Source organism: Urocitellus parryii, chromosome 3, assembly GCF_045843805.1.
Source record: "Urocitellus parryii isolate mUroPar1 chromosome 3, mUroPar1.hap1, whole genome shotgun sequence".
Classification (NCBI taxonomy): domain Eukaryota; kingdom Metazoa; phylum Chordata; class Mammalia; order Rodentia; family Sciuridae; genus Urocitellus; species Urocitellus parryii.
In genome coordinates, this window is record NC_135533.1 from 173,675,588 (window position 1) to 173,691,932 (window position 16,345).

Below are 16,345 nucleotides of genomic sequence, written 5' to 3' on the forward strand. Positions count from 1 at the left end.
AATAAAGGCATTATGTCCATCTACAACTAGAAAGTAATTAAAGATTTTTTTTTAAGTGCTATATCTGAAGACAACTTAAAATGAAAGATAATTTTGATCTGGAAAACCAATTCAGGAGGCCAACTTTAAAATACATGTTTCATGATATGTGGCTTTTTAAAAAAAAGACATTTATTTCTAAATTGAAAGCACACATGATTTCAAGTACATATAGGAACTCAATATAAAAATGAGTAGACCTCTCTCTCTACAAACAAACTATTCCACTTGGTTAAAACCAAATGATTAAAATGAATGCCCAAAGTGGGCAGCAATGTATAAACATACCCAGGGCAACTCCCCATTGTGTGTCTGGGTGCTATAGCACACACTTGTAATCCCAGCATTTGGGAAGCTCAGGCAAGAGTATTACAAGTTTGAGGCCAACCTCGGTTAACTTAAGCGAGACTATCTCAAAATAAAAAATAAAAGGGATAGCGATGCAGCACCAGTAGTACAGTACCCAAGTTCAATGACCAGTATTGCAGGGGATAAAAAACCCACAAATCTTGGGGAAAAGGGCCAACAATTTATATTTGGTCACCTTCAATTACAGCATGCAAGATAATCATCAATAGTACTCAACAGTAACTGAACATCAGAATCACCAGGAAGCATTCAATCACCAATGACTAGGCTTCCCATGACTGAAATGTTTTGCAGAAGCTCCTCATTTCAGGAGAGCTAATGAACAAAATGTTACTTTTTAAAACTGCATTTACAACTACACAAACTTTGAACAACAAAAAAAGAGCTTAACCAAATAAGGTTTAAGTAAACTTTAGCTTAAACTTTTTTTCCACAGAGTCAATCTTATCCTTCACATTGACTTTTTTGAGTACTAGGGATTAAATTTAGAGATGCTTTACTACTGAGCTAGAACCCCAGCTTTTTTTATTTCTTCTTTTTTTTTTTTCATTTTTAATTTTGAGACAGGGTCTTGCCAAGTCGCTTTAGGCCCTTACTAGTTTTCTGAAGTTGGCCTCAAATTTGCAATCCCCTGCCTTAGCCTCATGAGTTATTGGGATTACAAGTATGCACCACCACACCCAACTTTCACACTGACCTATTAAAAGTTATCCTGAACACTTGAGAATCCAATTAAGTTTTTAAAAAATGGAGGGGAGGGGAAGAAAGAAAGTAGTCCATCTAAATCAGTAGCATAAGCTCTATATCACATCACTCTGGATAATGTCTAAAACTCATCTTACCTGGATGAAGATACAAATTTTAGAGTTTGTATATCATCTTTGTAAGTAAAAGACACAACTGCATACGGACAAACGTGCCTTGGTCTTCGCCTTAGTTCATCAAAGCCATACTCATAAAAATAATACTAAATATAAAAAAATGGAAAATTAACTTCTTTAAGTAGGCAAGTAATATGGAGTGGAAACGTTTATCTGATTTTTGAGAAACAAAAACCATTTACCACTTCTGATTTTAAAGTTATAGCTCCAGCATTAATTAATTTAACAAAATTTGCACTTTATATTCATCTTGTGATATAAAATATTGTGCTACAATGTATCAAATCCCATGTTATTAGTACTGGTTGTTCCAAAAGTTTACTTTTGAAGAGCCGACTACTAGGAAGATGCAATAAGTTTTCCAGTAAAATTATTACAAAGAGCAGAAACTCCCAGGTTAGTACAGAAAAGCCAACTTGGTACAAAAAATAAAATATTAAGGCCATAATCTCAACCAAACCCAAGTATCATCCTATGACCCATCAGCTTCTCCCCTTCACCTATTCACCATATTCATTAGGCTAGGATTTTAAGACTTGTAGACTAGTCATTTTCATTTTTAAAAAGAATGCTTCAGCTTTTATTTTTTGGGTTTTTTTTTGTTTTTGTTTTTGTTTTTTTTGGTACTAGGGATTGAACCCAGAAGCACTTACCAGTGGCCCACATCCCCAGCCCTTTTTATTTTTTTGAGACAGGGTCTCGCTAAGTTGCTGAGGCTGGCTTTGAACTTGGAATCCTTTTGTCTCCACTTCCCAAATTGTGGGACTACAGGCATACATCATTGTGCCCAGCTGCTTCAGGTTTTATAAACAAAGCAGCACTCTTTTTAAAAAGTTCTTCCCTCTGGGAAATTACCAATATCAATAATGTTTCTGCTCTAAAAAAAAAAAAGCCTCAAATGTATCTTGAAACATACAGCTAGATTACAAATCCTCCTAGAGAAACCATAATTACACTGAATTATATCAGTCAATATACTGTCCAGAAGGTAATCAAATGAGTCAGCTCCAGATGCCTGTGGAAAATATAATTTTTACTACTCCCAATCAAAGGTCTTCCCTAGGAGATTCTTCACAAATGAAATTTTTAAAAAAAATTTTACTATATTCATGTAAAATAAATTTTTTAAAAAATTTTACTGTATTCATGTAAAATAAAATTTATTTTATTTTATTCATGTAAAATAAAATTTTATTTTACATGAATACAGTAAAATTTAAAAAATATATATTTCTAGGTAGGTTATCATCACTACTTTTCATAACCCATTTGGACATAAACTTTTATTTTTCCAGTTTTGGATACTGAACCCTGGGCCTAATGTATGTGAGGCAAGCCCTCTTGCACTGAGCTACATCCCCAGTCCTGTCACTTTTTTGTTTGTTTAAAAGATATTATTACTTTATAATCAAACCTCACATAAAAACGTAACATACACCAAGTATTACACTTTTAAATATGTGTAATTCAGCAACTGACACAAAATATATACACAATTATTCAGTCATAAAAATGAATAAAATTTTGTCATTTACTACAACACAGATGAAACAAGAGGACCCTGTTAAATGAAGGAAATTGGGTTCAGAAATAAATACTACACAGTCTCACTTTTACGTAGAAGATAAAAAGTTGCTCTAACAATTGAGATCATAAGAGTATATAGAGTAGAAAAGGGGATATGAGAGCTGGGATGGGTGTGTAAGAGGGGGAAATGTAGAGAGGTAGGTTAAGGGGCATGGTATGGGGTATGGTTGAATAGTTCTTTTGTTTTTTTAGTAGATGGGACAGAACCTAGGACCTCATATATGACTCAGCACATGCTCTACCCTGAGCTACATTCTCCAGCCAGGAGGAAAAACTTTGAATGATCTACAATATAATAGGGTAGCTATGGTTGACAACAACTAACTATATAGTTCAAAACAGCTAGCAGAGATTATAAATGCTTCCAAGACAAAATGATAAATTACCTAGATCTGACGACATTGCATGTATGTACTGAAATGTCACTCTGTACAACATTAATATGTACAATTATTGTCAAATTAAAATGTTTTAAAGGAGAAAAAATGAGTAGTTACTATACCAACTATACCTGAATAAAACTTTAAAAAATTGTTTGTATTTTAAGTTAATAAAAATAGAAAATATCAAGTCAACAGTATAAAATGTTATGAATTAAGGTATTTTAAAAGGCTTTAACTGTACCATGAACACAGGTAGTGTTTTATTAGTCAGATCCTTTTATCCCCAGAAAAAACAAGGTTTCAAATGAAATACAGTATGCTAAAACAGTGATCCACCAGGTTGAGGTCATAGCCTAGAAGGGAAAACTAAATAATTTGAATATTACCCTGTAGGTCTGAGAAGCCACAGTACATGTCTGAGCCATCTTGGAAACACTAAACACACTGCAGTGAGGGTCACTGAAATCTAGCAGTGATTTGTAGAAATCAGATACTGATGTGGTGGCAGAGGGAACTAAAAGAGATATTTTGAAGGACTTGGTAACAGATATGATGTCATAACATTAAAATGGTTCCAGGCACATACCTGAGTAAGCTCATAGGCTCTGTAAGCCAAAAGTGATGTAATTCTACTGGCATTCTTCGACACGTGACATTCATGTTTTGGTGTGGGGTCCAAAGCACTTTTATTTAACATAGACTCCAAACTTTTTACACCCATGGGATCATATATACTCTTTATTTTACCCTAAAACAGAGAAAACTTTTAAGTTCCTACCTAAACATGATTTTTAACTATATGACACTAATATTTTAATAAGAGAAATTCTATTCATAATACTCTTCATTAATCTAAATCACATTAGCAACACATTACCCTTTTCATTTTCTTTGAAAGAGAAAACAACCATTAAGTATGGTTAGCTTAGATCAAAGTTCACTCTCAAAAGTATCTTCATATATTAGCAAGAGTGGGCCTCAACATAAACGTTAATTCTTAATTTAATCAAACTCTAAAAGTCAACTAAAATTAAAATCTAGATCACTGTAATCCCAGCAACTCAAGAGGCTAAGGCAAGAAGATTTCAAATTAGAGGCCAACCTGGGCAATTTATCCAGATTCTGCCTCAAAATAAAAAAGGGGAAGGGAATATAGCTCAGTGGTAGTGCACCCTAGATTCAATTCCCAGTACCCCTCACGAGCAAATCACATATTTTAATGCCGTATTTTGATAGGTGAAATGTAAAAGTTCCAATTACCTTCATTATTTTAAAAATAACAACATCACCCACTGCCCCAGCTTCCAAAGGATTAGCTTGCAATAAATCAGCATACCTAGAAAGATAGACACCTAATAGAGAAAAATTACAGAATTTGAATAAGTAGGGCATGAATAAACATTAAAAATCCAAATACTTAACAAATAATGAAAGAGATAAATGGTATAACAACTTTTAAAGAGATGTAACAGAGAACTAAGGTTGTGGCTTAGTGGTAGAGCACTCGCCGAGCATGTATGAGGCACTGGGTTCAATCCTCAGCACCACATAAAAATAAATAAAGGTATTGTGTCCACCTACAACTTAAAAAATATATTTAAAAAAATTTTTTTAAGAAGAGATGCAACAGAAATCTAATATTTAACCAAAGTAAAATTTTTTTAAAAAAATGAAGTTAATTACATTTAAAAGAAGACAAAAATCACCTGGACTCGAATAATACATTTGAAAAAGTAAGCTTTAATCATTTAGAAGTATGCAAAACAGAAAACAAAATAAAAAATTTTATACATTTCAGATCCTGAAACTATTGTCTTGTTACAGAAACATGATAAAGCATGCAGTAATAGAATTACAAAGACTGCAGCAAAATTGAGACTTTTCAAAGGCAGCTTAAAAGTAGGTAAATAAAAAAGAAAACAAATTACCCATGGAAGGTCTGCCAAGAATTGTTATTTTGGACTGGCCCACCTGTAATCCTTTTTCACATATACTTTGAACCTATATGAACAAAACATTTCATTTTGCAATCATAACATTAAAAACATGAAGTAATTTATAACATGTTTTAAATAAAATCTAAACTTCTACACCATGTATATTCTACATTATAGAAATATCACATTTATGAGACAGTTTATGACTAAATATCAACATAAAACCGACTTACACTTCCAAAGTAATCATATTTGGAATCCATCTTTATTGGTGCTAGGGATGACAGATAACTCTGAATTCTGGTCTCTCACAAACATTACCTTTTAGAGTATTAGAACTAGCAAAATATTTAAAGAGAAAATAACTCCACTAACCATCTTTAATTAAAAAGGTATTCCTTTATAATTAACAATATAGAAAATAATTTTTAAAAAAGAAAATAATTTTTAAAAAAGAAAGACGACAAGAGTTGATCAGAGAAAAAGTAGCATATCTGATAATTATGAAGCAACTATTTTGCCCTCTTAAATCATTTCAACTCATGTATCCAGAAAAATGTTATTTATACTTATCAAATGTATCATTGAATAATTATGAAATTAACCTACAATAGAAACACCTTTCTATTGTTTTTCTGTAATTAGTTAACTCACCTGATATCTATCAACCATGAGAAATGCATAGGATTCTGAAAGTTCCTTATCTAAACGACCATCAGACTTCAGTTCTCTTCGCTTTTCTGCAAACTAAATGAAATTGAATCTGTAAAAATTCCTTAGCATATTACTGTTTGGTTAAACAAAGAGTTAAGAATTATTTTCCATGGAATCCCAAACTCAACAAAGTAGAAATTACTTTCTTCCCAATTTCTTTTCTTTTATATTAAATAATTTTTTTTCTTCCCAATTTCTTTTCTCCCTATTTTAATTGGCTCTTACCTATAGAAAATAGTCAAATAACCCATCAATTTTAACTAAATTTCTACTAAAAATCTAGCATATTCCAGTTTTTTACATGTCAAATATTTCTAAACATCTCATTTTCCTAAATCAAAACTCAAATATCAAATCTGTACATGAAACTTAGGTTCACTGTCTAACATGCTCAAGTATTTCCCCTTTGTTCATACTTTTTCACTAAGAATTTCCACTAATGATGTTAACATAACCCAACCAAGCAACTGTGGAACAAAATGAGCATATCCTTAAAATACACACACACACATAAAATTCAGTTATCTTCCAATTTAGACAGTTAAATTAGTATGTACTCAAAATAAACAGCAAAAAGTCATACTATAAGCAGGGCTTGGTGGCACATGCCTGTAATCCCTGTAATTAAGTTGGGGGGCTAATGCAGGCGAATCACAAGCTCAAGCCCAGCAATGGGCAACTTAGTGAGACTGTCTAAAAATAAATAATAAGGGTTAGGGATGTAGGCTCAGTATTAGAGCACGCCTGGGTTCAATCTTCAGTATAGCAAAAAAAAAAAAAAAAAAAAAAAGTAATATAAACAATACCTATACTAAAGACTTATAAGTTATTTCATATAATGCCACATTAATCAAAATTTAACATAGTAGATAAACATCATACTATAGCAACAATGTTTAGGAGGGAAAAAATCATACCATGTAAAGCCTGTTTACCCTTCTGTAATTTAGCCTTCTTAAAAGCTAGCATTTCTAGAGAAAAGGTTTTCCTAGGCTGGTAATTGGTGCTGAAAAGACTATTACAAAAAGTACAAATTAAAACATACCTCCTTTTCCAAAAGCTCATTATGTATCAAGCAAGCACGTTTGTAGTTAAAATTTGCTACTGAAGTTGGTTCGAGGTAAGATGAATGGAGAATATTTAAAACATCTTCAAATTCTCGAGAGCCTGGTGTTAGTGGCTGGAAAAGTGCTACAATAAAAAAACATTTATTAATTTTAAAATTATTTCATCTCAAATGTAATTTCTACTTTTGAGGTTTTGTTACTCTAACAAAAAAAGTGGAAAAAAAGCATCAAGGTTATTTAATTGATATACAAGAGATATTAACTCACTGAAGAAATATTGAAACCAGTTGGCTAGACTGACCAGTTATTCAACAATAAGGATCTGCTCTTAAACACAAACAAGGAGGTTGCAATTTTCAAACCCTAGGAATGCTACATTAGGCAATCTTAATTATTTAGATAGACTGTTATAAGAACCTATGCATGAACTTGACTTTTTCTAAACTATTTCACATCATACTGAACTAGTATGTTTAGAACTGTTATTCAGCAAACTCAATGCTTACGCCATAAACACATTAAAAATGAAGACGTGTCTATAAAAGAAAGTGATGATATTGGTGCCAAAGTTGTAAGTAGCACAGCATATTGCATCTACATAGCTTTATTATCAACACAAAGTATGTATTTATTTTGACAGCTTAGTAAAATTTTAAAATGTGGGTCTTTGGATTCAAACCTCAACACAAATACCAGACCAACCATATGCTAATTTTGTGTTGGATACTGTATAAATGATTTAACTAAACAGCTCAGCTCCTTCATCATAAAATGGAGAACTCTTACCTGTTTTAATAGTGACTACATGGACCACATGGGATATGACAATGCACGAGTAAACAAAGGACAACATCTGTTACAAAGTACTAATTTTTTACTCCCCATATTTTCAACCATTCTACATCCTATTTAATTTTTAAAACACTCATGTAAAATATCTAATTTGTTCTTCAGGATTACCAACCTAATAACCTCAAATTTTCAATTTACACAACTTTACTAATAAATTTCAAACATCCATTCTATGTATATCCAATTTTCCTCAAACCAAAAAGGAACCACTTTTTACTGTAGAACAATTCATAGAAACTATGTTATACTACCTTCTATCCAAAACACTTATTAAATAAGAGTCAATAATGTCTATCAAAAGAGACTACAAATCAAAGTGTTCTGGGCTGGGGATGTGGCTCAATCGGTAGCACGCTCGCCTGGCATGCGTGTGGCCCCGGTTCGATCCTCAGCACCACATACAAACAAAGATGTTGTGTCCGCCAAAAACTGAAATATTAAAAAAAAAAATTCTCTTAAAAAAAATGAAAGTGTTCTACTTGTACACAAGCTCTAAAGTATGTCATCTGGCAGCTAACTTAACTGTTTTTACTGTATTTTCTACATATAGTTATTGAATTACAAAGGGCATAGTGTTAAGTGATATATTAACAAACCATGTATATATTATAGAAGTGTCTGTAAAAATTGTAGTTTTCAAACCAGGCATTGTGGTGCATGCCTGTAATCACAACCACTCAAGAGGCTCAGGCTGGAGGATCACAAGATCATGGCCAGCCTGGGGAACTTGGAGAGTTCCAAGGGCTAGGGATACAGCTTGGTGGTAGAGATTCCCTGGGTTCAATCCTCAGCAATGCCGAGAAAGAAAAAAAAAAAAAAGGTAGTTTCTAATGACAAAATGTCATTATAAAGCGAATGGTAACCTACTTTGAGACTGCAAGCATGCAAAGAATGAAGTCAACATATAGTAATGCAATTAATAAAAATACTAAAAGCAAGCTTGAAAGTAATACTAAATTGAATAAGACCACATGATTACTAAACACAAAGTATCCTATAATCAAATTTGCAGATGTACTGAATAACTTATTAACTGTAAACTCAATCCAGAGCAGAAATTATGGCTGCCTTGTTCATTACTCATCATATGCCAGTAGGTAGAACTGTGAGTGCTGCCCCAAGTAGGCTGAAGAGCTGAAATAAGTACATAAAGAAATGAAAATAAACTTTGTGGAGAGATTATTTTATACTGAATACAAATATAATCTACAACTACCAATATATGATTATCATTTAAAATTAAAACAATTCACTCAAATTCAATAAAACAAAATGAAAGCTCAGAAAAGAGAGTAAGAGAACTACATTATCAAAATACAAAATATTTTAGAAAATATAGTAGGATAAACCAACATCTTATTTCTGTAACAACTATCTCCTACTAAGTTGTGAAAAACTTGGCAAGGAAAACAGCATGTGGAAGTCTTTATAGGTTTTCACATCCAAAATGGGCCAAGTTTCATTTTCAAAGTCAAGTTTATGCATAATTTTTCTGTTTCTCAACAATGACTACACATACCTGTATCAAAAAATCACATGGCTTCAAATTTCTATGACATAGTCTACATGAAACACATTTATACCCGAACACTATTTATACCAATCTAATTATTAGTAAAAATTAGTCCAATTTGCATAAGATTGATATTTGCATAAGATTGACATTCTAATTTTCCTCAAAAAAAATCACATAACTTCCAATTCATTCCAAAGCAATGTCCAATAAAGTTATGTCAAATGTACTCAAGTAAACTCAGTAAGGAAAAAATTCTTGCAAATAGAAATGCAGCAATAGTTGTATGTTTTTAGATCTAACAATAAATACTTGTGTAGGCATTTCATATTTCAAATGCCTCATTGACTTCACCAGTTAGGTGAGAGTTATATCCCCGATTTTGGTCCAATGATCATTTCAATCAAAAAAAAAAAATGTTCTAACTATTCTAAGGAATCCAAGTTTACAACTTGGTATTGGCAATATAGAAATTTAGTAATTTAGCTCATCTTCAGAACGTACATTTCCTGTTATGTCCTTAATAAGAGATAGCTTAACACTGCAAATAACCTAATAAATGTATCTTGTCATGTTTAGTGTGTATGTATATTATAACCTCAATAATGGATCATTATTAAGACAATAACAACTATGTGATACTGAAGTGAAGATAATATCTCCATCATCCATTTTCACTTAGAGAAGTAGGTATCCAATATACTATTCTCTGTATTCTGAAAGTAACTGAGTCTAATCATTACTAGGTCACTACCACTTTTCAGATACTAAGAGATTTACAAGCATTATCCCATTTATTCACCAAATACATGAAGTTCAATATGTCTGTTCCTCAAACTCAAATAAAATTGACACAGGTAACAGCTGACTTAGCCCAAGGTTAGAGTTAATGAACAGGACAGGCAGAATTCAAATTCAATGACTCCAAACCACTGTAAGCAAAACAAAAGAGGCATGCGTAGGTAATCAAACTGTTATCTTCCATTGGGTCAAGAGCTGGAAAAATATGATTATTTCCTAATGTTATAGATCAGGAAATCATATAGGACATTTAGGCACAGGCAATCAGCTATAAAGAATAAAGAATCTGATTTCTACCTATTATGCTTTCTATCCTCTTATATGTCTTCTTTCAAACCTCTTAAACATTCTTTTCTAATATTAACTTTCCTAGAGATGACAGGGCCAAAAGTCATAACACTCTATGTCAACAGCAGTAACAAGAGAAGTTCTTTAACACACAAAACCTTGTTTAATTTCACTATGAGCATGTCAGAAAGATGAGTTGGCTTTGATGATACAAGGTTTCCCTACTGACAAACTAATTATCAGATTATTTTAAGAGACTGAAGAACACAATTTTGGAATGGTACTTGAAGATTTATAATTCAAAACAGGGAACTAATAGAATCAGAACTAGAATTCGTATCTCCTGACTTCCATACTACAAAAAAGATATTTTTAATTGTTGATAACATACATTCAAAAATTGAAGGCTATATTCAATTTAAACAGTTGGCACAGACACAGAGCTTATTTTTAAAAAAACAAAACATTAGTCTAAAAAATTACTACAGACATGTTTTAGAAATGGGCCTTACATCTGTAAATCAAAATGGTTAGAGAGAGTACAGAATTAGGAATGAATACACTGTGGAAGTCAAGAGAAACCAGTAAGAATATGAAACTTTTTTGGGCTGAGGACTAGTTAAAGTAAATTTTACCTCTATTGTTTAGAATTTATAGGAAACTATCAAAAAAAGTTTTATGTGGGGCTGGAGCTGTGGCTCAGTAGTCGAGTGATGACCTGGCACATGTAAGGCACTGAGTTTGATCCTCAGCACCACATAAAATAATATAAAGCTATCATGTCCACCTGCAACTAAAAATATATATATATATATATATTTAAAAAATAAGAGACTTTGCCTGTTTAAAAAAAAAAAAAAAGTTCTATGTGAATGACTAGGTTCTGCCTAGACTTTCCAGTTCAGGCTTATTTCTATATAGGGAGAGCTACAGTTCCCAGAATGCAGTCACCCTTAAACTTCCTTAAGACTTGGCTGACCCAGCTACTTGGGAGGCTAAGGCAGGAAGATAATGATCACAAGTTCAAGGGTAGTCTGGGCAACTTAGCAAGACCCAGTTTCAGTATTTTAACAAAGGGCTGGGAACCCCGTGGTAGAGCACTTATTTGCCTAACACATGGGAGGCCCTGGGTTCAACCCCTGATACCACACCAAAATAAATTCTATTTTAAAAATCACACACACAAAAAATACCATTACTCCCACCTGTCTACAGTGTTTTCAAAAAGATAATTGCAAGTTTCTTGAGGGAAAAGTTGGAGACTGGAAGGAAAATGAACCATCACCTCTACTGGACTAAACTAGTATAAAAACTGGCACATGAGCTTCAGTTAATTTGAGATTCCCTTATCCCCTACAAAAAAAAAACACAACCACGTAACCAACATTTTCCAGAAAGTACTTCATCACTACTCACGTACTCCCCAAGAACTTTGTAGAAAAAACTGTATCAAATAAAAATACCAATTAAGGTGACTTTTAATAACTTACTAAATTTAGAAAGAAAGATGGTGATTGTAAACATCTAACAAAATGCAACTCTAGACTTTGGTTAAATGTAAGGACGGTGCATCTTTATACTACAGAAAGTAGTTCAACCAATAAATAACACACATCAAAAACAGTAAAGTAAGGCTGGAGTTGTAACTCAGTGATAAAGCACTTGCCCAGCATGCATGAGGTCATGACTTCAATCACCAGCACCACACACACTAAAAAAAAATGTGTATGTATACATACATACACACATATACACACACACACACACGCCCTTCTAGTCAAAAGTTAGGTCATTCAAATTAGTACTGATTAAATATGTTCATGGCAAACACATGAATTTTTTCAACTCAAAATTCTCCAAGGTTGAATACATGTTAGTATTCTACATTTTAATGGGGGAAAAATGTTTTCCCCAAACATGTTAGACCAAAAACCAGCTCAAATCTTTGTTACACCATTGAGTAGTGGTAAATACTCTCAACCTAGGTTCAAATTCCAACTCCACCATTTATTGGCTGTATGACAAGTTACTTCTCAATACTTTTTTCCTCATCTGTACAAATAGAATTGTTCAGATTTAGTTAATATATATAAAGTGCTTAAAACAAGGCCCATAATTTATTAAACACTATGAATTGCCAAATATATTATTAATTCAATTAAAATGGTGTTATTTTGGATTTTAGGCTATTGCCAAGATCAAGAAAAGACAAGTTATACTCACATAGTATTTCCTTTAAGGTTTTTTTTTTAATTAAAGTCCTAATCTTAATTTGACTGGAAAAGCATAGTTGCAAGCAAAGCTTTGTGATATTAAAATACAAATGCTTTTGATACAAAAAGCTCAAACAGGCATACCTACTGAAAATAATCTAATATTCAAAATAAACACTCAGATGTCAACTAATAATACCTAGGCAAATCCCACAGTGATACCTTTACAAGTCTTCCAGATAATACTAGAAATGTGAAACTAGCAGTACCTACCCTCTTTTCTTTATCAATATAAAGTTGAAACTAAAATCCATGGTAGTAATAGCTGCTTATTTAATTTTTTAAAAGTTCTATTTAAAGTGTTACACTATTTGAACAAATTCTGCTCTGTATAAATATTAAAACAAAAAAAATTACCGTTTTCACTAAACGTGAAAAAAAGTATACTGTGAAGTATTTTCCTTACACACAATCCCCCTTACAGGTGAAAGGTTAACAATCTTTTACTTCTAAGTGAAGACTGAAAACAAACTTCCCTTAAAATGACTCCAGGGAGAAAGCATCCAGGGTCTGTATTTCTGAATTCCTTAATTATTTTCAAGGGATGTATATTTTTCTCTGGATTTGGCTTATCTAGTTTAAAGACAACCACAGCGTCTCCCCACCTTTCAAACCAAAATGTAAAGGTTTCTAAGCCAGTATTTCAGTTCTAACAAAAGGTAAAAGGGTATGGTGGTTTGTTCATATTCTTAGACACTTAAAACCTAAGAGAGACGTCAAAATGATTTTATCAAGTTGGGAAAAAATGTTAACCTTCTGCCCTCATAACTTGAGCCCATTTGAATGTACTTCTAAACTATTTTCAATCAACTGGCAATTTCATAAGCACCTAACTTTTCTCATATTGAGTATAACCATACCTCTTATCTAAATACACCAAATGAATTGACTTTCTTAATCCACATTCTAAAATACTATTTTAACTCACTTTGAAAGATTTTTCTAGAAACATTCCTCATGTTAATGGAAAGATTAAATTTGTCCACATGGTTTCTCACAGTAAGGATTTTCTTGGCTTTGTCATCCAAATAGAAATGAACTTTATCCGTACTGATAAAGGGCTCTAACAATTCAAGTTGTGCAAATGGTGCTGTGGTTATAGGCATGCACAGTCAAGATTCTAAATTTTCACTGATTTAAATAACAAAAAAGCTTTCTTCAAAATTTTTTTTAAAAATTCCTGTTAATTTCTAAAGCAAACGATATAAGACTGAATCTACTCGATCGGGCAAAAATGAGCGACTTTAAAGCAAATCTAGAATATCCAAAATTATTGGAAAGTCAAAAATAATCCCCTAATAACAGGAAACTTCGACACTAATTTTATCTCCATTGTTTTATAATATGGCATTATGATTTAAAAAGGTAAACATAATTAATGTAATTGTTCCCATACTGGTATCAAAAACTAAGCCTGGACTTATTTAATCTGAAATTCAAAACCAAGTTGGAGACTCTTGGGCATAAGTGAACTTCTCATTTTTTTTTTCTCCACAGGGAAGTTACTGCACCAAGAACCTACCTTCCCCTTCTTTTCAAATAAATACTGTTTGTATTAAAATTTTTTTTAAAAACTATTAATCTGATGCTTCAAAGACAAGGAAAAAACCTATATGAAAATGAAGTGTGATGGAAAACAGCAGTGTGCATGGATCACATCTACTAATGCAAATTTCTAAACAAGGGAAGACGCTGACATCAAGTAAATTTCAAGTAGACACATAGCTGAAGAATTTTCTTAAGGAGAAACACTTGTGGTCCTCAGAACGCAATGGCCTTGGAGAAAGCCCCAGAATCCATGGCCATGGGCTATTTCCACAGTGAGACTTGTCAGAAGCATCTTTAGGAGGACACATCAGCTTCTCTGCCTTCAGGGGTTGGGAAGGAGGGGCGCCGAGCACCATCTTTCCTCTCTGGGAGCTGCAGCTTTACCGAGAAGCTTCAAACCTGAGCTACTTCCAACTTCCAGGGAGAGGGGGAGCAGCGGAGCGTGGTTCCACCGCTTTCCTCTCGCACCAAGCGCAGCTGCTGGGCGGCCGTGACAGTGAGGGGAGAGGCGGCTGGCGCTGCGTGCATGTTTACGTGTCTCAGATGGGTGTGGGAACAGGCAACAGAGAGATTCTAATGAAAAGATGGAGGGGAGAGAGAAAGAGGGGTTGGGGAGAAAGGGAGGCACCACCTTTCTTTTCTCTGCTCTTCCTGGGGATCTGAAAACTCCTCCTAACAGGCCTTTCGGGCTCTTCGGGGCCTTTGGGCAGTGCGGCCGCGCCCGTCTCAGATGACTCCTCAGGCGGCTCGTGGCTGAGGCTCTGGGCGGCCTCGGACGCCGTGGTCTCCTCAGGCCCCGGGCCGCTGCTGGGCTCCGCGATGGTGAGGCCGCCGCCGCCGCCATTTTGTGGGGAAGACTCAAGGTCCGGAAGCGCCTGCTTCATCTCGTCGTCTCCGCCGCCGCCGCCACTTTCCCAACTGGCGTCCGTCGGCGGAGAGGCCTCTGTCTCCGCCGCAGTCGCCATCCCGCCGGAGTGAGGAGCTCCGGGAAGCCTCTGCCCACAAGGTCGACGGACGTGGGGGGAAGGGGCGGCAGGCCGGCCTCGCCGCCGAGCTGCTCTCAGCCCACCCACCCCCTTCCCCCCGTGGCTGCGGACCGCGTTCCCGACCTAGCAGCTTCTAGGGAGCCTCAAAGCAGGCGCCCAAACGTGCCACCCTGCCCCTGAAGCCGCTCCTCGTACGGGCAGTTCTTAAGCCGGCCCCCGCCACTCAACGTGCTCGCGTCGGGGCCGGGAGGGGGCGGGGCCTCGCGAGCTGCTCCGCCAATGGGAGCGCGGCGTCCGCCTCCGCGGGTGCGGATGTACCGCGCCGGGGGGCGGAGCTTTGGGGTGCCCGAGCCCGCCAAAAGGGGCGACCGCAACGCCCCGCGAGTACCTCGACGCCTCCGTGGACCTCGGCGTGCCTAGGCCCCACGGCGCCTCACGATTTTCCGGGTCCCGCTTTACAGGCGCTGCAGGAGAAGGAGGCGGGCTTGGCCTGGACCCCGGAACTCAGGGCGTCGCCCATCCGGCGTGAGACCGCCTTCTCCACCCCCAATTTATTTGGGCTTAAATAGGTTTCGAAAAAGTCAATCGTGGTTGATCCTGATTTTGTGAAATAGTGTATCTGGAGAAAAGTCCTCGAGAGGCGATAAGAGACTGAGCTACACCAATAAAGCAGCCGAGTTTCTGCACCCGCCACATCTTGCATTTTAACAGACTACTCCCACTCACTCCTCTCCCATCTTTAGTCCCTTAAAGACTTGACTCAGTGGCGCGAACAAGCAAGCGCTGAATACCTGTGATCCTTTAATAAAATTTACACAAGTGTTAAGGGCGAGGGAGGCTGTAGTCTTTTTACCCCCCCCCACACCCCCACTTGGCTTTTTCAGTTATTTATAGTAAATATAGTTTTTTTTTTAAACCACACGTTTAAAAATACAGCAGGTTGTAGCTATCCCTTAATACAACTTGGTAATTTAAGTAGAAAGACTTAGTTTCAACTCAGCATTAACTTATAGGTTAATATGAGTACAACCATTATTTAATAGGTGCTTTCTAGATGCTAGACACTAATTTACCCACATTACCTCCATTTAATTTTTCCAACAACGA

The 16,345-nt window shown here is 35.3% G+C and overlaps 1 protein-coding gene across 6 annotated transcripts in view; it reads right to left on the reverse strand.

Annotated features, from left to right (window-relative positions):
• Positions 1 to 15,479, reverse strand: part of Tasor (transcription activation suppressor) — a 44,911-nt gene extending 29,432 nt beyond the window's left edge. For 4 of the 6 annotated variants that reach the window (XM_026388586.2, XM_026388585.2, XM_026388590.2 and 1 more), the window contains exons 1-7: positions 14,884 to 15,478; positions 6,956 to 7,101; positions 5,851 to 5,943; positions 5,188 to 5,260; positions 4,520 to 4,611; positions 3,846 to 4,007; positions 1,251 to 1,375 (exon numbers count right to left, since the gene is read on the reverse strand). In XM_026388586.2, coding sequence (XP_026244371.1) covers positions 1,251 to 1,375; positions 3,846 to 4,007; positions 4,520 to 4,611; positions 5,188 to 5,260; positions 5,851 to 5,943; positions 6,956 to 7,101; positions 14,884 to 15,217 — 1,025 coding nt within the window. In that variant the 5' untranslated portion in view covers positions 15,218 to 15,478. Of the gene's footprint in view, positions 1 to 1,250; positions 1,376 to 3,845; positions 4,008 to 4,519; positions 4,612 to 5,187; positions 5,261 to 5,850; positions 5,944 to 6,955; positions 7,102 to 14,883 lie in introns of all 6 variants that reach the window. The other 2 variants (XM_026388587.2, XM_026388588.2) reach the window with 2 other exon arrangements.
• Between the last annotated feature and the right edge of the window lie 866 nt (positions 15,480 to 16,345).